Source organism: Sorex fumeus, unplaced genomic scaffold (genome assembly GCF_029834395.1).
Source record: "Sorex fumeus unplaced genomic scaffold, SorFum_2.1 ptg000035l, whole genome shotgun sequence".
NCBI classification, from domain to species: Eukaryota; Metazoa; Chordata; class Mammalia; order Eulipotyphla; family Soricidae; genus Sorex; species Sorex fumeus.
In genome coordinates this window covers 22,134,024-22,155,799 of record NW_026606092.1, presented here as the reverse complement: position 1 = coordinate 22,155,799, position 21,776 = coordinate 22,134,024, and the positions used below count along the sequence as shown (strand labels likewise).

The following is a 21,776-nucleotide window of genomic DNA, read 5'->3' as shown; positions in this document are numbered from 1 at the left end:
ATGGTATTGATTTGAATGAGAAGCTACTGCTTTTCCAACACCTTTTCAAAGATTTTGTTCTGATTGTATTGTAACTATGAAAAAAAAAAACCCTTCACTAGTTCAGCATAACTTAGTCACAACCATGTTTGCCCACTGCCCCATTTATTCAATTCCACAAGTATACAAGTATGGAAAATATATTTATAGAAATATTCTTCATGTCGAATTTTTTTCATAAGCATATATAGAACATATATTTTATTCTTTAATTCATTTTTTCTTGGTTGAGGGGCCAAACTTTGCTGTATTCAGGGCTTGCTTCTGACACAGGAATCACTCCTGGCAGGCTCAGGGGACCATATGTAGTGCTGGAGATAAAACCAAGGTTTCTGCAGGCAAGACAAGTGTCTAACTCATTGTACTATTGCTCTGGCCCCAAAACATCTCTTTTTAGAAGGAGTCTTGAACTGTTCACCTGTCAGATTATTCATCTTATAGCCTATCACTAAGTATTTAGTGTTGTGAAATGTCAGGCTATTGGAATAATTGTATATTCACTGGTTGGCATCAACCACTTCAATATTAACATATATATTTTGAATGTAATCTGTGGCCAAATTATATGCTTACAACTAAAAATATAAGATGAGCCAGACCCAGCATGGGACTTAAAGAAGGTAATTAGAGCTTAGGGGGTGACCATTTATAGAGTACTTTCTCTTTTACTAGTTTTGGTGCTAGGTACATTACTTACTATCTTGTTTAGTCTATAAAACTGGTCTCTTAGATATTATTCAGGGAAAATACCACACAGCTAATAAAAAATACTGTTAAAAAGTCCAAACCTAGTACTCTTTATTCCAATCCATGTTTCTATCTTTATTTCATTTACTTTTTCCTTCTTCATTCATTTAAACTACTATACACTAGTATATGAGTTACTTAGATATATGGGAAAATTCCAAGTTTAATGGGAAAACAATTGAAAGTCACATTGAAGAAGTGAAAATAAATACAGAGCATTTATGAACAGAATGAACTAAGTATAACGGAACATAGAACAGACAGAACTGACTAAAGAGAAGTTCATAGTTCTTTTACCATGTGGTTAAGCAAAATTGGGATAGTTTTAATTCCTGCCCCAGCATGAAAGCGGTGACCATGCAAATCTAAATATTTCCAGTTAACTTACCAGCAAACACTCGTCAGCTCACCCTGACTGTATTATATTTTCCTTAAATCTGAAGGTTGGGGTGATAATACCATACTCCATGTATCACCCATCAAGTGTTACTTATAACTGCTACTTTTGTAGTCTTTGGTGTCAAGTGACCCTTTTATTGAGACTCTGACATTTATTGGCCTGATCCTTACTGTGGTCAGAAATTTTAGTGCAATTAGCAATTCTCTGGTCCTCACCTTCTTTCCTCTCTTCTCCCACCTCTCCCAATATTTATTTTATTGCTTGAACAAGTGGTTTATCTAATGATCCTCAAATAAATTCTATGGGTGTACTCTTGAAAAGTTATGAACCATATCAGATTTGGACCTGTATTTAACATTAATATCAAAATCCCATATGCAAAGCTTCAGTATACAAAAATTATTTTTTAAGGCAAGGAAACCCAAAGACAGAAATACATGACTGGTCTGATTGCCCCAAGGTTCAGGAATGCTCCTTCTAGCTATTGTTCCAGTTTGTATGACCTCAGCGCTCAAAGTCATCTAATGAAAGAACCATTGAGAGAAACAGAAGGAAAAAGAGTTAACTGGCAAAAATACTAAATCAGTTTTTGGTACACAGGCTCCCCAGAAGTCCAAACTGACCCACCCTTTAACTTTCATCTCATTGGCCAGTCTTGATCATATGGCTACTCTAGCTGTCAAAGGAGCAGGAAGATGAATTCTGGTAGGGTATAAAGGAATTCATATCTTATCATGCCATCCACACCTATAAAGGAAGAAAAACAAAATGAAGAAAAGTATCCTGCCCATGCATGCACACATACAAAATGCACCCATAATGAAAACTAATCTATGTGGCATATAGTTTTGAACTTTAATCCTTCTAATGCATTTGATTAAGTATCATGCTTTGAGTGTTTTGAATATTTTTGTATTTTTCAGGGGAAAAGACATGTGTTTGAGTGACAAAGAATAACATAGATATAGTTTACAGATTATTTCTTCTTCCACACTTTAAGGTGTGCCCTGTCATATTCAGTTTTCCATTGTTGATTAAACAAATTACAACAACCCTATGTCTGAGAAACATCATGGACATCTTATGTTGCAGGAGGTTGGATGCCAAATCATTCAAGGTGTTGAAACACTTTGTTTCCTCTGAAAGCTCTATTTTCTTATCTTTTCCAGAGGCCCTCTTCTTTCTTTTGCTGTTGACTCTACTAATATGTTAATTTCTCCTTATTCTTCCATTATTATAGCACCTTCTCTCACTCAGGTGCTCCTACTTTCCTCTTAATAATTACCCATATATTCACATTGAGAATCACCTCTACCCTGATTATCCAGAATAAGCTTCTCAGATAAGAATCCCCAGCTCAATCCTACCTGCAATGTTCTTTCTCTGTAAAACTGTGTATATTCACATACTCCGGAGATTAGTACATAAATATTGTAGTAACTATTTTTGTAGGAAATTTATTGTTCACCTTCTCATATCTTGTAAAACAGTAAAACATTATAAAAACCTACTCAAGACTTGATCTTAGAATGAGTATTACATTTTAATTACACTAGGGTGGCTGCTTGGATACTATACAGTTTAATTTTTGGAATAAAAAAAACTCTCAATTATAGATGTTGAATGAATCTGTACTCTTTGCTGCTTATTAGACAATTTACTATGTCTTAATTAAAAATTATGGTAAGAGAATTTCCTCATGCCTATGATATCTAATTCCTTTCTAACATTGCATTTTGTTTACTTTTAGAAAACCAAGACAACAACAAAAGAATTGAAGCTGTAAAGTCTCTTGTGCAAAAACTCCCTCCACCAAATCGTGACACCATGAATGTTCTCTTTGGACATCTAAATAAGTGAGTTTAGGGGTTTCTGGTTGTGCCATCATGAATTATCTCTTGAATAAGCAATATTTAATTTCAAATCTCTAAGACAAGAACTTCCAAATGAAATGATTTCACTTTTTCCTATATAACTGATCTAAATCTTCCTATAAAATTTGCAAAATCTATTTTTCCTTTTCTTTCCACTAGGAGACATTTTCTGATTATTAGAATCATAACCAGTGCCCTGATATGGGTCATCTTTACCTTGTTATCTGTTATAATGAGAAGAGTGTGAAATGATTCAGACCTGAGAGACTAATCCTACCATGTACCAAGTTTTATAGTCACTAATAACTTTCTGAAACTCTCTAAAATTCAATTTCCTCATCTGTGAAATGTTGATTCAAATGAATATAATGTTCTCCATGTAAACTGCCAAGAGAAAGGAATCCCATCCAAGGTCCAAAAAAGTGAAAAGTTCAGGAAAGCTAAAGAATTTATATGTTTAGAATCAGAAAGTAGGTGAGAGTGGTAAATGTGGCAGTGGTGGGCCTGAGGTAGCATGTTAAATGGGTGTCGAGTCACAAAAGTTGTAGATGGTCACCTTGGAAATTTGGAATTCATTACAAATACAATGAAGAGCCATAATTATTACTAATTTGAGATAATATTCAAGATGTTTGAATGCCATGTAGAGAATAGATCGGCAAAATGAAAGTAAGGCAATCTATTTCATGCGACCACCGTGTAGCTCAGGCAGAAGCAAAACATAATGTTGAATGGACCCCATAGAGAGAATGGGCTGAGATATTCTGAAGGGGAACCAGGTTATATTTGCTTCAACATTAGTTAGAACATTAGAGAAGGAGAGGCAAGGACATATCAGCTGGATCTCTCACTATTGGGACTTTTGCACGTGGCAAAATAGTAGTGGTACCACATAGATAAATAAAACTGAAAAAGGGATAGACTGGAATAGCCAAATAGGTAGCTCTATTTTGGACTTTAAATTTGAAATGTTACGACTTGCCCTCTGCTGACACCTTCTTCAGATAAGGAAAAGGATATACAAGTGAAGGGGTTTAGTTTTCACCATCTACATGTAATCATGTTGAAATCTGATAGAGCTGCAAACAGATTGCACAGCTTTTTCTCTTGTACGATTAAGTCTCTTTAATCACCTTAATCACCCATTCCTTGTGTGAAGTCATTTTTTCCAATTATTCAATTGCATGATTTTTAGTGTAAATGTAATATGTGCAATTGTGCACACACACAAATTATGCAAATGTGGTGCTTGGATATTTAAAAGTGAAATTTGTCTACTAGTTCCTCTCACCCTACCAAGCAGAAGCAACTAACTTCTCTCTCATTTGCACTATGTATCTGTGTCGCTACCTCTCTCTTATCTATCTTAGTCACATAAGTGAACATTTTATTAAGGATCAGGACATCTTTGGTTGTTAAGACGTTCCTTTATGTGTTTTCCAAATATTGACTACAATGGGAAACCCAGTGTGGTTTACCTAAAAGAGTTCTATGCTTAAAAGGAATAGAGAAAAAAGATTTTGTGTTAAATCCTTGCTTTATACTCTGCCCCTTTATGATATCATGCATGTAAAATTGGATTAAATAATATCAACCATATCTTATGATTATAAGAATTAAATGAGATAATGCATATAAATGCCTGACACTAGGTAAACATTCCTTAAATGTTAATTCTTTGTACTCAAGATCCAGACTCACTATGAAATAGAGCTCATGTTACAAGTAAATACTGGAGTGCTTATCTCAGTAACTTTAACTGGATAAAGTCATAAAACAAATGGAGAAGTGTACTCTTTAATGCTATGAAATACTTACTCTTAGAGACTTGAGAAATATCCATAACTCAGCTTCAATTATTCCTTTTTATACCACTAAAAGAAGAGCTATAAAATGAAGACATTGAGAGCTAAATGTGCCTTTGAACAATAAATAAATAAATAAGCCATGTAGATAAGGAGCTATATAGTTAAGGCCCTTCAAAGTATGAGGATCTTCCATCTTCCATCTTCCACAATCCTAATGTTAGCAATTAATGCCTGATCTTATTTCATATACCTAAATTAATCTCCTACTTTTGTTAGAAATTTTATTTCATTCACTGAAGTTATAAGTAGGGTTTTTAAAAATAGAATATAAGATCAGTTTAGCACATGACCTCAACAGCATTTGCATCATAAGATTTTTCATTACAATTGGACAGAAAAGTATTATTTGCTAACCACCAACCTTTCTTGAGTGGTGTGACCATATTCCACCCCTGCAGTGATTTATAAACTGGGTTTAATTATGCACAAGTGTGTGCGCATGATTATATCTTGTTAAGCATTTCTTACTAAATTTTTGATAAACAGCCAATCGTGGCATGTCATCAAAGCCTGAGAAGACTAAATAAGAAGATTGTTTAACGAGAATTTAAATATATTCATGTTTGAAAGAATCATTAGAATGTTTTCCTTAGTCTTGATGCATTTGGTAGTTCTTCAGAAAATCTACCGTCAACACTTGCATGTAGTGTTTATTCAAAATTGTTACAAATATATATATTTTGAAGTTTGTTTGGTGTGGGTCAGGGGATGTAATGAAGTGCCAAAAATTCCACTTGACCTACGTACTCTGCTCAACAGAATTGAGCTCCATTTTTGCACAGCTCTGAATTAAACATTCCCTTGAAAGCACAGCAAATACCAAATGAGATTGTTTAATGCAGCACAGTTGGACTTGAAGGTGGACTCAAGTCCTGCCCATCAAAAATAAAAAAACCTCTAAGGATAGTAATTATTTTACAAATAACACTTATGTAATAATTGCTGAAGCTGAATAGTCTCCAACTTCCCTTTTTAGATCAAATTCAAGGTCAGGCAGGTTCTATTTTTTGTTACTATAGCTTAAGACAAGGAATTCATGTAGGTTGTCATCTCAAACTGCTATCAACCATAAACCTTTATTCATATCCACTTTCTTCAACTGACATCGCCATGATAAGCACTAGGAGATTCTTCTCACCTTCTGAATCGTCACATGAATGGCAAGTTCTATCTCTAGAAAATGTAAGTGAAGTATCAAATTCAAATTGTTTGCAAAGTCAAGGAGGTGAAACTAAGATGAAGTAAATGGGAATGAGGACCTAGAATGATAAGATTTACTTGACAGTAGATAATAATTTGATGTTGCACATCTGACCAAGGAATGATATAAGAACTAAAGAACCACTGTAACTTTAGCAGGCAATTTCATGGTGTCTACAATGTTTATGTTACTGTTGTTGTCTCACAACACTGTGTAGGGTGCATAAGATAAGAGAAAATTAAAACCAGACGACCACACAGGAATTGTAGTTAAACTGAAGTGATGACTATCAGAACGAAATAGTCCAAATCATAAGACTGTTCAGAGGAAAAAGTCCAACTTTTAATTTTTTTAAATTTCTATATCCTTATATTCAGTCAGCCATGGAGGTAACGCTGAGGTTTCCAAACTGGAGAATCCTGGGATTCAGTGAGTAGCTCCACAGGTTCATTTCATGCTTTGCATTGAAGAAGAGCACAGCTCAATCCCCAACACTGTGTTATTCCCAAAGACCTACAGCTCCTAGGCACAGCCAAATGGTCCTAAATCAAAAACTGAGTTACTGTGAAAATTGTCCCTCTGACAGAAACTTTAAAAACTAGCAAAATGAGATATTGTACAAAAAAGATATCCTTTTTCTTTATTTTGCAAGTGTTCATGGGGGAGCGGGGCAGGGATGAGGTTATGTTTTTTAAAAGGGTATAAACCAGAGAGATAGTATGGAGGCTAGGGCACTTGCCTTGTGCATAATGAACCCAAGTTTGATCCCGAGCACCCTATATGGTTCCTAAAGTCCCGCCAGAAGTGATCCCTGACTCAGAGCCAGGAATAAACCCTGGTGAGCACCACCCAATGTAACCCTAAACCAAAAAAGAAAAAAAAAACCTGAAAAAGCAATAAAATAGTCTCAACATCCTTTTGGCGTATGTGTATTGAATCAAGTCTCTCTGTTCCTGGAATAGTCCAACCTGAGAACGGCATCTATGAAATACATTATTTGTCATAAATTAAAACCTTTAAAGCCTTCATAACTTGTGGACTATTTATCTTTGTTGTTGGGGCTATACCCTAAGTTATATGATAGGAGTCAAAAGAGATAGCTTACCAAGATAAATTTATTTATTTCAGTACTCTGTACTCCTAAAAACTTAAGAATTTCCTAAGTGTTCAGTGATAAAAGAAAGTCATTCCAGCTTATTGAAGTGTATCACTGTATCACTGTCCTCCCATTGTTCATCGATTTGCTCGAGCGGGCCCAGTAACGTCTCCATTGGAGACTTTTGTTGTTACTGTGTCTGGCATATCGAATACATCACAGGGAGCTTGCCAGGCTCTGCCGTGCGGGTGAGATACTCTCGGTAGCTTGCCGGGCTCTCCGAGAGGGGCTGAGGAATCGAACTCGGGTCGGCCATGTTGGCTGCATGCAAGGCAAACGCCCTACCACTGTGCTATCGTTGAAGTGTAGTTCGTGGAAATTTTTTTAGCGAGGGAAATGCTCATGTTAGATAAAGTCACAATATGTTAAATACTTGACAGAATAATGATCAATATGTGAAAAAGTTGTATATCTAAAAAGATCCTAGTGACCTATACTGAGATGTTAATATTTCTTTTGTTTGCTTGATATTTGTTTTGTTTTGGAGCAACGCCTAGCTTGCTCTTGGCAGTGTGCTCGGGGATCACTCCAATCAAGGATCAGGGGACATATGGAATGCCAGGGGTCAAACCAGGGTCCACCACAGGCAAGGGCCCTCCCCACTGTTCTCTCTCCCCGAAGCTGAATATTTCTTTCTTCAAGTTGTTGAATTATAGTAAGATTTTTTTCCCTTAATGTGTTACTTTTTTCACCACTCCGAACAATGTTATATTTATATTAATGGTATATAATATGGGGAATTTTGAGGATAAGAGAATAAGTAGAGAGAACATATTTCCTACCACATCTTAAGTCACAGATACACAGTATACAACAACAGCTATTGTTTTCATAATGGGATAAATAGCACTGTAACACTGTCGTCATGTAGTTCACCGATTTGCTCGAGTGGGCACCAGTAACATTTCCATTATGAGACTTGTTACTGTTTTTGGCATATGGAATATGCCACGGGGAGTTTGCCAGGTTCTGCCGTGCGGGCGAGATACTCTCAAGAGGGACAGAGGAATTGAATTATATTATATGGGATAAGAAAGAAAGAAAGAAAAGAAAAGAAAAAAGGCCCTCCCGTTGATCGTCGATTTGCTCGAGCGGACCCAGTAACATCTCCATTGGAGACTTTTTGTTGTTACTGTGTCTGGCATATCGAATACTCTCGGTAGCTTGCCGGGCTCTCCGAGAGGGGCGGAGGAATCGAACTTGGGTCGGCCATGTTGGCCGCTTGTGAGGCGAACGCCCTACCCGCTGTGCTATCGCTCCAGCACATTTATGGGATAAATGTAAAAGAAATTTGGTTTGGGGCCACACCAAAATGCAGTACCTCAGGATTTACTCCTGCTCTATGTGTTCAGGGATCACTCCTGTTGGGGCTGGATGGACCTGGATGTAATACCAGGCCTTGAACCTAGGTCATTTGCGTGTAAACCGAGCCTCTTATCCACTGTACTATCTTTCTGGCCATATAAAGTAAATTTTAATGAAATAAATATAGAGAGAATCATATAAGTTACATTGCCAAAATCATTGGCATCGAGAAAGCTCTCTATCTCACCACAGAATCTTTTTCTAAACTTGAGTTTCAATATTGGCCTGACTCAGCCAATGTCCTCAATCCCCTTTGAGGCTGTTTTCACATTTGACAAGACACCTGACACCTCCAGGATATGCCCAGACCTCATGTGAAGTCCCTAATCAGTTCTCTCACCAACTCTCAATAAACCTGGCCTACTTCTTATGCTCTCATATCGGACAATTTTCACTCGTAAGAGGTTAGCTTGCTGAGAACATGAACTGGTGCATCTTAATTTAGGCAGGTGTGAAGAAGCTGGAGATAAACACAGGTCTTCCTGTGCTTCTGGATCAGAGTACATCCTGTTACAAATGATTCCAAGGGACCACTCTGCTCTGTTGTTCAACTTAGTAGAATGAGTCGCACTGTGAGACTTTCCTGCCAGACAGAATAGCACACTACTGACTTTGTGGAAGCCTGATGAGATAAACTGATGTTTGTAGTCCCTTATCTTATGCCTCAACGCCCCCCCCCCCCAAACACCCCGCATTGTAAACACTCCTAGCAGCCTATCAACTACATATCCACCTGGATCTGGTACAACCTTTTGAAGTTCTGAGACTCCTGTTACCACTAGTTTTAAGGCACTCTAGAGATTGCTTAAGTCTGCTGTTGTTGTTGCTGTTGTTCCATAATTTTATTTCCAGAATAAAAGTAATACATAATAAGTACAGAAAATGGAAAGTAAAAACAAATGCATTTCTATGAAGCTAAACTTAACTTATTAGCCAATTTTTCTTTGTGGTATGCCTTTTGGAAGGCAAAACAAGCTCAAATTTTTGAGGAAGGAAAGAGAAAAGAACATTCAATTCCCCTGCAGGTATGCATGATTCAGAGAAGTCAAAATGTCTTAGAAAGGAACATCTCTTAATGACATAAAATAATGTCATTCATTGAGTTTCAAAAATAGCCTTGGAAGAAGATATTTGCTACAGAACTTAGGTGCAAATAAACATTCTTGGAGGAGATTGACACTTTGTAAAATAGGTTGAAAAAAGAGCTAAAATCTTCTCTTTTACATTGACTCTAAGAAAATCGCCAGCTGTTCACAGAATTCCAAGGTGAAAAAATGATATGGCTGAATAGACAAATCTCATGGAAGCATGCCAACTGAATGCCTCGTTGAAAGGTGAAACTGTTGAGCTGTGGCTATTTTGTGAGAGTAAACGGATATTTAAAGCTTTTCCGTGGTCTTCATGGATGTTAAAATAAAATATTCTATAAAAGCATGTCAGAAGTACCTTCAATGATGGATCCCGAGAAATGTAAGGGTTGTAGGAGGAAACAATGGTGAGAAAGTAATTTATCCACCCTGTCTTTGGAAAAGCACCGTGGGCATTTCTGATATTTCAATACAGCCAGGGAGGGGTGCAATTGGGACGGGGGGCAGCGAGGGGAGGCGAATGGGGGGGAACAGGAGGCTGATGTTGAGATATGATTAAAGAACAGACATGGAACTTCCACCCTTCTCTGCAATCCTCAAGAGCAATGACTGGTGAAGCTCTCTGCTTTCCCGACCTCACAACGCTCAGCTTGAGTGTGCTTTGGAGAAGGATGTGTTATTTTATACTGTCCTCTGGCAGTCCACCCCTCCTCACCACCATTTTTTTGTACACTTTGGTCTCTCACCCAACCACAATACCTGATATCCAAGGACTAACAGTGCCTGTATATTTTTACTGGAAAATGAGGAACCTGTGCAAATTATTATTTTTCTTTTTCTCTCCTTTGGCTTTTTCTTTTTTTTCCCTCTCCCTGAAGGACAGGAGCTGCAAGTTGCTTGAAATAAGCCAGAAGCCTAATAGCTCCTTTGCTTGTGTATTTGAAATGGCACCCTAATCATTTTGAAGAGCTAATGTACTTCCTATGGGTCTGAAATTTCTCAACTGGACTCCTGTGGCAGAATTTGGCTTGGTAGTTAAGAAAATTAATTACTCTGACCGTGAGGATGAAGCAATAGTTCCCAACTCCCTGTAGTAATCATTAAAATGTCATCTACTTAGGAGACATCATGGCACAGGATTTATAAGTTTTGTGAGCTCAGGACTAAGTTCAATGATCCTTTCCATGGTGGACCCTTGTTCTGGAGGAAGACTTTGCAAGATAAGGTTTTTTAAGATGGGAATGCATTTATTAACTTTAGATCTTTTGATATAACTTTTGAATGGTAGCATTAACCCCTTAATAATGAGGGTAAAAATAAAAGCACAACTTAAAATGGCTACTTCCCATATATCATTGGTTTTTTTTTTTCTATTATTAATTGTGTTCCACAGTTAGGGTAATCCCTTCAGAAGAGGTAAATTTATTAGCCTGCACCACCCTCTCCAGTATGGATCTTGGCCTTTTCTAATGGAAAGAACCCAGGATTTGGAAACAGAAGACACAGGCTTGGGTTCCAACCTCAGCCCTTAGAAACTGCACAATATTGAGGAAAACCTTTTAATGTACCTACCTCCCTTTTGCTTATGTAGGTCAAAAAAATTCATAGTTGAGAAACTCTTGTTAACTGTGAGGTTCTATTCACTCCTTCTTTCAGGAAATATTCAATGAGTGAATGCTTTTAGTATTGCAGGCACTGTTTTAGATTAGGGGTCAGTACACTCTGGCCTAATGTCCACATCCAGTCTGCTGCCTGTTCAGTTTGACTGGAAAAGACACCCAGAGACCTACACACACAGAGACACACACACACACACAACTGTTTGTTTATGCATTGCCTAAGACTGCTTTCAATCTGCAGTGGCAAGAGTTAAATAGTTGTAACAAATTTCACAAGACCAGAAATATTCACGATCTGACCCTTTATAGAATAAATTTGCTGAGTCCTCAACTAAAAACTAGTAAGGTTCAGAGACTCTTAACCTCACTTATATTTGTGGGATGGGGAGGCGGCACTAGGGGGTTGGTGAATGAGGCCTCCCAAGTAGGGCTCAGTGGACCTGAGAGACTCTTTCAGCAATACTGGGCCAACCAGACTAGCAGATCAATGAAAGATACCAAGATGTGGTGTTGCTCGGGCCCTATAGTGCTCTGTGAGATCCTCAGATCTATGAGATCACCAGAACCTCCCTAGTGGTGTTCTTGGGCTCTAGTGTTATACCTGGTAGTTCTCAGGGGAGGGAGAATGGATTAAGTACATATGTTGCATGGCCCCTTAACTTGCATGCCTCCAAATCCTTTATATTCTTCTAACCTCACTTATAATCTTCTCGGGTAGATAAATTAGAAAAAAGAGTATAATAAATGTGATGAAATATCACACAATAAAACTGAATATTAGGATCAAGAAACCAAAGAACGCCCACCAGAAAAGATGATACAGATTGTCTTTCAGTTGTCAGTTTGATAGACAATAGGTCTCCTGTAATCAGAAAGAATACTATGTGCAAACAGAAAATGAAGAAAACTAAACTGTTGGTGAAGAATTGTCAGATCCCTGAGACTGATTATAGAATTAGAAAGCATGAGAAGTGGCAGATAAACGCTCAAAATTGTTTTTTTATTTTTTAATTTTTATTAGTGAAATACCATGAGTTACAGTTGTAGGCTTACAAATTTTTGTGCTTAGATTTCAGTTATACAATGATCAAGTACCCATCCCTCCACCATTGCCCATTCTCCACCACCACGAATCCCAGTATCCCTCCCACCCCTCATCCCCCATCCCACCCTGCCTCTGTGGCAAGGAATTCCCTTTTGTTCTCTCTCTCCTTTTGTGTGCTATGGTTTGCAAAAGAGGCATTGAGTGGGAATCAAGTTTGGCCTATAGTCTACTTTCACTGTGCTTCTCCCATCCTGGGAGGATCCTCCCAACACCCTTTATTTGGTGCTCCCTTCTCTATCTGAACTGCCTTTTCCCCTAGCATGTGTGGCTGGCCTCCAAGCCATGGAGTAAATCTCCTGGTACTTATCTCAGCTATTCTTGGGTGTATAAGCTCAGAATTATTTTTCTAAAAATGGAGAGGGAAGAAAGAAATAGAGAGAGAGAAAGAAAAAGAGAGGAAGGAAGGAAGGAAGGAAGGAAGGAAAGAAAGAAAGAAAGAAAGAAAGAAAGAAAGAAAGAAAGCTAAATTTTTGTCTAAACCATAACTTTCCTAGACAGTGTGAAATTCACTCTGAAGACATTAGATGTATGGAATATAAGGTCATGCAGTGTATCCCAATCTTTGTAGGTGTGAAGAATGATCTCTAGATGGGCAATGGTGGAAGCTGTGACACCAATTCAAAGACTGGCAATCAAGTTAGACCTCTCAAACTAAGAGCAGATATTCAGAAACTGAAAGAATGAAAAAAATGAATGCAAGAGGCATGGAGGAGCTTTATTTAACAGGAAGTAGTTGAGTATGTATAAGAGATGAGGAAAGAAGAAATGTCCAGGACATAAGTCAGGCTTTGAACTAGCTGATTGATGATATCCTTAATTTACATAGAGCAAAAGATCAGAATGGGAAGCATGACAGAAGTTGTACTCAGAATGAACCGGGGGGGGAGGGAGCACCCCCAGAGAGAGTCATAGTCATATGAAAGAGCTAAATGGTTCAATGACTGGGTCATATTAGAGGTAGTGATGTCAGCGAGAGGAGCATGGGAGCAACCAGGGTAACCATGGTGTTCTGGCGGGTAATGGTGAGAGAACATGTGGTATAACCATTGTAGTACTGGGTTTTGAATTTGGGTTCTGAACATTTAGTCCCTCACTACTCTGCCATCTCCCATGCCCATGAACTGACATTCTTCTGAACATGTTATTAGATCATTCATTACATTCTATTAGTAAAGACCATTAGAGGACAAGAAATGAATGTTGGGAGTACAGAAAAGAGATTGGTAACTAAGCTTCAATTGAGGATCTATCAGTTTCAAGATGATAATGGGGTTATGATCGTGACTAAGCCAAGGGATGGTGTGAATCTAGAAAGGATTGAGATATGATTCCTGGGGGATATCTTAAGTTCAAGGTCAGCTTGAACTTAAGGTCAGAAGAAGAGAGAAAGGGGACTGAAAAGACATGACTGGTGATAGGAAATTGGTAAAAGCAGGGATAGTATGCTTTGTGATTAAATTACTACATTCATCAAGGAGAACTAAAAATTTATCATAATAATAAGACATTGAGAAAAGTTTCCCAAGATGACTAGACACTGTTCTAGTTGTACATCCTATGACTTAAAAAATACAAGATAAGGTAAAAGGTAAAGGTAAAGGCCCTCCCGTTGATCGTCGATTTGCTCGAGCGGGCCCAGTAACGTCTCCATTGGAGACTTTGTTGTTACTGTGGCTGGCATATCGAATACTCTCGGTAGCTTGCCGGGCTCTCCGAGAGGGGCGGAGGAATCGAACTCGGGTCGGCCATATAATAATTTTGCATGGAGATGTTTTTATTTTATAGCATAATCAGGACTGAAAGTATTAGAAAAGGTGAAAACTATAAAGAACTTACCTAGTTCCTTATATAATCAGAGCTGAGGGACAGAATTTGTGTCATTTAGATTTCTATGAGATTGCAGAGACTAGTAAAATCTCCCACACAATACAGACTTTCAGTTATTTACTTTCACTAAATAGAACTACATGACTATAGTGGGTGAGATGATAATTAAATAGGTGGCAATGATTCCAGTGGAAGTCCCTTTCATAGCCTGAACTCTTGAAATATTTTATATTTGGACTAGTAAATACTCTATTTTCAGATTAAGTTGTTCCTCTGTTTTTCACCACTTTTCTGATATTTATCTTTCATCATAATGAAGAATAGCTGTGATCATAGAAGAAATAATATTAATTCTAAGATTCCATGTTAAGTGGTCTGAGTGCAATAATAAATGAATGCCAAAGGAGGCTGAGCTCCCTGAGGAAGCCATGGGCAGAGAATTTGTGACCACCAACCAGTCTGGGGCCTGTTAGATCCATCAGCACAGCCCAGTGTGGGCCTTCTAATTCTTCTGAATTCTTGAGCATCCAGTATTTGCACTAGCTCTGGGAATAGGAGGAAATAGTTTTGTGTCTGTCATTCCTCTCAGAACTAAATTAAGCCATCTCTATTTCTCCTGTCTCGTGCTACATAAACACAAACTCCATGTCCATTGTTTGTTCCAAGTCCAATATTGACTTTCTACTACCGTAATTTTTTTTTGGTAGCAGATGAAGCAAATGTACCATGTATACTATCAAGGTGATAACAGCTTGTCCTCTGCTTTTCTGACTAGAAAAATAGTTTAGACTTCCCTGATATTTTTTTAATGAGCAGAAGCACAGCAAACATCAAAGGGGAAGGGGGGAGGGTGAAATCAAGCAGACCTCAGAGTCACCTGATTTCCAATCCACTAGACCACACTCTTGGTTCTTGCCAATACCAATACTCGATTGTGTTTCCAGGAAAGAAGGAATGGTAAAACAAAGAGTGAGAGAGACAAACCAACTGTGATAGAGGCACAAGCCCATCACATGATTTCCCTTTTCTTTCATTGAATGCCAGCTCTCATCCCAATTCTTTAAATAAAGTTTCCTAATTAGTAAACTGACATATTTTTATAAGGAGTTTTATTGGTGCCTTTTCTTCTTCTTCCCCCCACACCCTTTCTCTCCCCCCCCCTCCCTCCCTCTAACATAGTGCTTTTTACCTAAGAAGCACTAAGGAAAGTTTTGATTTTGAGGAGTCCTTTTCACAGAGCAAGTTTCTTTTCCCTATTCATATATTTACACCATGGATGTGTGCTGGCATGTACCTGGACGCTCAGAGACAAGTTTTTCTTTTCTTCCCTTTTAAGACGATGCTGCAGCTATTGCCTTTTACCATCTTCTTTCTCCTCTTTAAACAGAAAGCACTGAACCCAGATGCCCAACCATGGAAGATATTCTTCCAGAAGCAGCATCTGGCTTGCTGGCAAGCCCTTCAGGCGAGTTGTTTGGGGAGCTTTGCAGTTGTCTCTTGGTCTGTCACGTGTATCCAATGCAATGGCCTCTCTGGCTGGCATGTCCAGACAGCTGCCAGTGCCTTTCCGATCACCTTTAATTCTGAGAATTACATCTCTTATTTTTATTTCTTGCTTAACTTCTTGTTCTCCCCCACTGCCCCTAAGAATTCCAGAATAAGACTAATTTCCCAATGCCGTCTGCCTGTCAGCTTCCTCTCCAGGCCCTCTTCTTTGAACCCTCCTGAAATCCTCAGCCATCTAGTCCTACATGAAAATGGGCTCCTTTTAATAAGATTTCTTAGCCACTTCTTGTCAGTGTGGCTCCTTGTAAACTGTGGGGTTGTTCCCTGAAAAGAAAAACAAAACATTCCATCGAAGTAATTTATTCTGGTCTGTACACAAGACATGAAAGTATTCTTGACATTTGTGTATTATTTAGCTAAATCACATTGGCTCCCCACATCCTTGTCACACCACGAACAAAAGAGCATCGCAGGACTGGAAAAGATGAGACAACGCAGCGACATTTTTTTTACAAAGAGCATTCTTTTCAGGACACCAAAAAGATGTTTTTAAGTAGCTTCCTTTTTTCACCTGTTTATATCTGTATATGTCTGTCTATACATACATAGATATTTATATATCTATGTATTTGATTATATACATATATATACTACTTGTGAGATATTATGTGGGTTTTTTTTTATGGATAATTGTTAAGAACACAGAGTCCGATGGTAGCCCATGCACCAGGAAGCCGTGACAAGGTGCTGACAAGTCCAGCAGCGGTACCCAGAATGCAGAGAAGAAAGCAGAAATTAAAGCTGCAGGGTGACATCCAGGAATAGTTAACACAGGGTAGCTGCACATTTCCACGTTGCTGCCCCCATCCCCGCCATACAAGAAAAAGTGCAGTTTATACATGAGATCTAATTTCTCAAGGCTGTATTGTCTGGGCTGAGGAAAGACAGGACTATAACAGTGGTTGGGAAGAACTCCTCTCTGCCATAAATAACAATGGATTGGAGGCCAGTGGCCGACTCAACCCATACTTGACTTTGAAGAGATACACAACAAAAACCATGGGCTTAACTGGAATGAAAGCCTCTGGGTGAAAGGAAACAAATTGAGGGGTTTCTTGCATGGGCACAGTGGGAAAGGTCTGCTTAGATCTCATTTACCTAGCAGTCAAGTTCAAATTTAGAAGAGAACTGAGCTCAGGGCCAGGAGTAAGCCCTGAGCACCGCTGGTTGTAGCACAATAAACTCCCCCCCTTCCCTCTGCGAAAGAAGACTAGAATTTTAAAGTCTATTTTATCTTTGTCTCAATGACAATTTTGTTCTTCCATCTTTCCTTGGGTCACTTTGTCAACATATGCAAAGAAAGTTGATAAAAGGTTTAGAACATAGGGCTGGAGGGGACAGTACAGTGGGTAGAGTGCTTCTCCTTCATGAGGCCAACCCAACATCAATCCCCATCTCCCCATATGATTTCCCAAGCCTCACCAGGAATATTCCTGAGCACAGAGTGAGGAGTAAGACCTGACAGTATTGGATACGATGAAAGAAAGAAGGAGAGTAAGAAAGTAGAGAAAGAAAGAAAGAATGAAAGGAAGGAAGGAAGGAAGGAAGGAAGGAAGGAAGGAAGGAAGGAAAGAAGGAAGGAAGGAAAGAAGGAAGGAAGGAGGGGGTTCAGAACTTAGAAGCTTTATATTAAATATTTCTCCTCACATATAGATTGCTCTTTCTCAATATCAGTAGTTTTTTTTCTCTTCTGTGTCATATTATGCTCTTTTTTAACCAGTATATATTTTCTCTTATACTTTCTTTCTTCTATTTTCTTCCCATTCTCCAATAGAATCTGAATCCCCATTTTTTTTCCTGCTATTCCTCATACTGAGAATTCTCTAAACACACAACAGTGTTGCCTCTATCATATGCCCACTCATTTACATACAAAACAGACACACAGGGACTACTCAGCCTGTGAAAACTAGGAAGGTGTCAACTGCTAAGATCTGGAACCCTTACTCAATTGTGCTATCTACCTTCCCGCCCTTGTCTGGCACTGTTCACTTGCTCAAATTCACCCTCACATCAAGATTTCTGACTGTGACTCCTTGTCAACTCAGAGATTTGCAAGCCAGATTATCAAATGACATGCTTCACTCTCTTATTTTCTTTCATTGTTTAAATTTATTTATTGGGCTTTTCTCAGTGCTCAAGGCCTGAGACCACTTCACAGAGTGAGTCTCAGCTCCAAATGTGGGCCTAACCAAACACCTTTACCTCTCCACCATGTCCCACGAGTCTCCACCAGGGCTACGCCTGGCAGTGCTAAGCGCTATGCAGTGCTGTTGATCCAACTCAGAGCTTCTCTTCATCTCTTTCAGCTATCTCTACTGACCCCCTTTCAACGTTCTGTTTTATTTTGGGATCACAATCAGCTGTGTTCAGGGCATACTCCTAGTTCTGTTTTCAAGGATTGCTCCTATACAGTTTGGGGACCATTTGCAGTGCTGTAGATCGATTGCCAGTCCCACGTGCAAGGCAAGTAAGTGTCTTAGCTATCTTTCCATGCCTTCTCTGCCTACCCCCTTTCCTGTTTGGAGAAAAGAATACCTTAGAACAGGACCAAACCAATAAATAAGCAAAGCATAGGAACTCAAGCAATAAATTTGCCAATTGTGTGTTTCTCGGGAACTTATACACTACTTAATAGTCTTCCATTCACTCATGTCATTTCCGCATTCATTATATTTATTCATTTTTCATCTATCTCCCGTAGTAGTTGAGAAAATAAAAGATAAGCCATCACTCCTGATCTAGAATAATTTTATGTAATTAATTTGCATCTTTCTGCTGGGACATCAAATAAGAACAAATCTTACTCATATAGTGAGAAGACATGAAAACTGATACTTTATCTAAATATGACTTCCCCACACCGCCATTTGAATTTTTTTCCTGACATCATTGCAGAAAAGAATTCAGAAGGATTATATCCCCAAACACCCCCCTACTCTGATCAAACACAATTCTTTCCTCTTGCCTCCCCCTTCACCCATCTTTTCACATTTCTCTTTCATTTCCAACTTTCATTCCAGACGCATATGTGCCTCCATGGTGCTGACTTTTGAGCCATTGATAAGGAATTCCAATACTTCCCTAGTGCCATATTTCCCATTTTTGGTCAGACAGTTCCCAGAAAGACTCTGATATACTTTAAGTTGTTCTACATCATTCCCTGCTCTATTTTCCCAACTGGTGAAGAAGGAGAAATAAAGTAAATATTTCTTTTCTCTCTGACTTCAATCTCCATTCATAACACACTGAAAATAATCAATTCCAAGAAGAATATACCTTAACTTTTATCCTTGCAGACCAACATCTCTTTTTTCTCTAGCATCACATGCTTGCTATTTTCTGTGTGAAGTTCCCCCATCTCCTATCCTCTAGGTCTTTAAGAAGCAGGGTGGTCCTTAGAGAAGTTAAAGGAACATTCGTTGTCACATTCTAAGAATTCTTGATCCCAAAACATTTTTATCCAAGAAATGGCAATATGGTAGACAACAGCATGCAGTTGTGTGTGGGATGTGGGGGTGGGAGCAAGATAGCCAGAGAGAGACATTTTGTTCATCACAGATGCAGCCACCTGAAAAATACCAGCTAATTAGCAGTCTGTAGCCACACAACACAGCAGTTTAGTACAAGAAGCGAACAATACTTTACCTAATTGAAACTACAGAGCCGACTTAGGTAGGATGCAGGCAATTACACAGATTGGAAGTCAGCCAGTACACGAAGGTTAACAACTCCTTCTCTCACAAAAAGCACCACGGGAACTTTAATGACCACAAGTGGTAAGGGCCGTCATCCTGCCGTCCATCCAAAAGGCCTCACCTCTCAACCTCTCAGAACCTGGACTTCATCAGAAGAGCTTGAGAGGGTCAACTAATTGACTGGTAAAAAATAAGTGCCCTCTATAGCCCTGGATGTGGCCGTGACGTATGATTAAGTCATCATTCTCGAGAAGTAAGCATCTGCCTTTTAAGAAATCATAAGGACTCTTTGTTCTGCTCATCCTGGAGCTAATACTACTGCCATCTAAGCATTTCAGAACCTTCTCTGGAAGGATTTCTCCAACTGTAACAGGTTTGCAAATCAAATCACCTAGAGATCTTAAGACAAATGAGAGTCGGGGGTGGGGCAGCAGCTTCAGTAGTAAGAGAACGCTGAATCCTAACTACTAGACCACCAGGGAATGTGAAGCTTCAGCGGTAAAGCATGTGTCTATTAATGTGGGAGGCAAGAGGCACTGAACTGGTTCCGTGGCCTTTACTGCATTGCCTTTGAGCAACACCAATTTAGCCCTGATGGTCCCCCAAGCTTCAAGTCTCACTGGGAGTGGCTTGGCTTTGCCCCATATCTTCACCAATACCACACAGTGTGACAATTGTAAAAACAAACAAAAATACAGGATTCTAATTCAGGAGATTCTGGATGGGATTTGCATGCAGAACGAGCTCCCTGCAGCTGCTGATCTGGAAATACAGTTTTAGGTATTGTTACAGGAAAGAGGGGAGAAGTTCTTTATGAGCCCAGAGATCAGAGCCCAGGCAAAGAAAAGAATATTTTGTAATCAGACCCAACTAAATTTAAGGTTCACTTTTCTTTGCCCTAAGACTTACCTCCCTTGGAGGGGAGCGGGTTGAGCTTTCCTCCCCGCCCCGACCAGGGCTCCAGCGGCCGAAGACCTCCAAGACCAGCCACCACCATGCTGAGACCACTCTCCGCACACATGAAGGTACTGGCAGAGGGACAAAGCCACGCGGGTTCCGGGGCCGAGATCTCCAAGCCTACTCGGATTGGAGTCGAGCATCCTCCACCCAGATCCTCCAAATTCCAGTAGGCGGGGGTCACACCCACCACCTGGCCTGCTGGCGCCGTGTAATCCCATCAACGGCCAAGACTCAGAGACTATAAAATCCAGCTCCTGGAACCGCGCGGCCGCGAATGCGGCCACGTGACATCTTATCAGGACATCTTTTTATGACATCTTATTATCTCATTCCTACTTTGGACAAACTTGCAGGTTATCGAATGTAGCCTGCCCACAGGGCAGAGTCTGGCAAACTCCCTGTGTCGTACCAAATATGCCAAATACCAGTAACAATGATGGGTCTCATTCTCCTAAAGAGCCTTGAATATAATCTCAGGGCTAAGATGAAAGAGACCTTACTGGTGCCTGCTCGAGGCAATCGACGAATAACAGGATGATGAATGAATGAATGAAAGAACTATAAGGGGCAAAAATATGAAAAGCCCTCCCAAGCACAAAAGTTTGTAAGTCTACAACTGTACCTCATGGTGTTTCGTTACTAAAAATAAATGTTAAAAAAATATGAAAAGCCCCAAAGAACAAATAATTGAATCTAGTCCAAATATACCTTTATGGCTGAAAGGTGGGAGAGGTGTGGAATGTGATTTCTACACATGATTCCTGAATGAGAGACCTACTCTGAAGAGAGGTAGTATTTTGCCCTCCTGGGTTAGTGATGCAACAGAGACACACAACCAGCAGTGTTTTGTGATGACGGCCCAAGAACCAAGCCTGTCTGCCTTTCAAGATGTGTCAAGGAAGGCAAAATGGCAAACCTTCAAAATTTAACCAATGGACAGTGAAGAGAGTGATAATCTTCCTTCAGAGCTTTGTAAAACTAAATTCAGAGTTGATGCAAACCATCAAAGAACAGACCATTTTTTAAGCTTATAGTATGCAAATTTAGCTTATAGAACTATGAGCTACAGACGCTTTTGTGCTAAAGCCTGAATGTAGCATTAAGACATAATTGTTGGTTGAATTAATGATTACATTCTTTATCTAGTTATTTCCTAAGTGCTTTTTATGTTAGTATCTACATGTTTTGTGACTTCTGAATGATAAAATTCACTTTAGATGTATGGAAAGGAATATACACACACAAACACATACATACAAACAC

At 39.1% G+C, this 21,776-nt stretch overlaps 1 protein-coding gene across 1 annotated transcript in view; it reads left to right on the top strand.

The window, feature by feature from the left end:
- ARHGAP15 (Rho GTPase activating protein 15) overlaps positions 1 to 21,776 on the top strand; it is a 759,615-nt gene that overhangs the window by 692,453 nt on the left and 45,386 nt on the right. Inside the window, exon 13 of the mRNA XM_056117651.1 lies at positions 2,937 to 3,042. Within this exon, the coding sequence (XP_055973626.1) occupies positions 2,937 to 3,042 (106 nt within the window). The remainder of the gene's footprint in view (positions 1 to 2,936; positions 3,043 to 21,776) is intronic.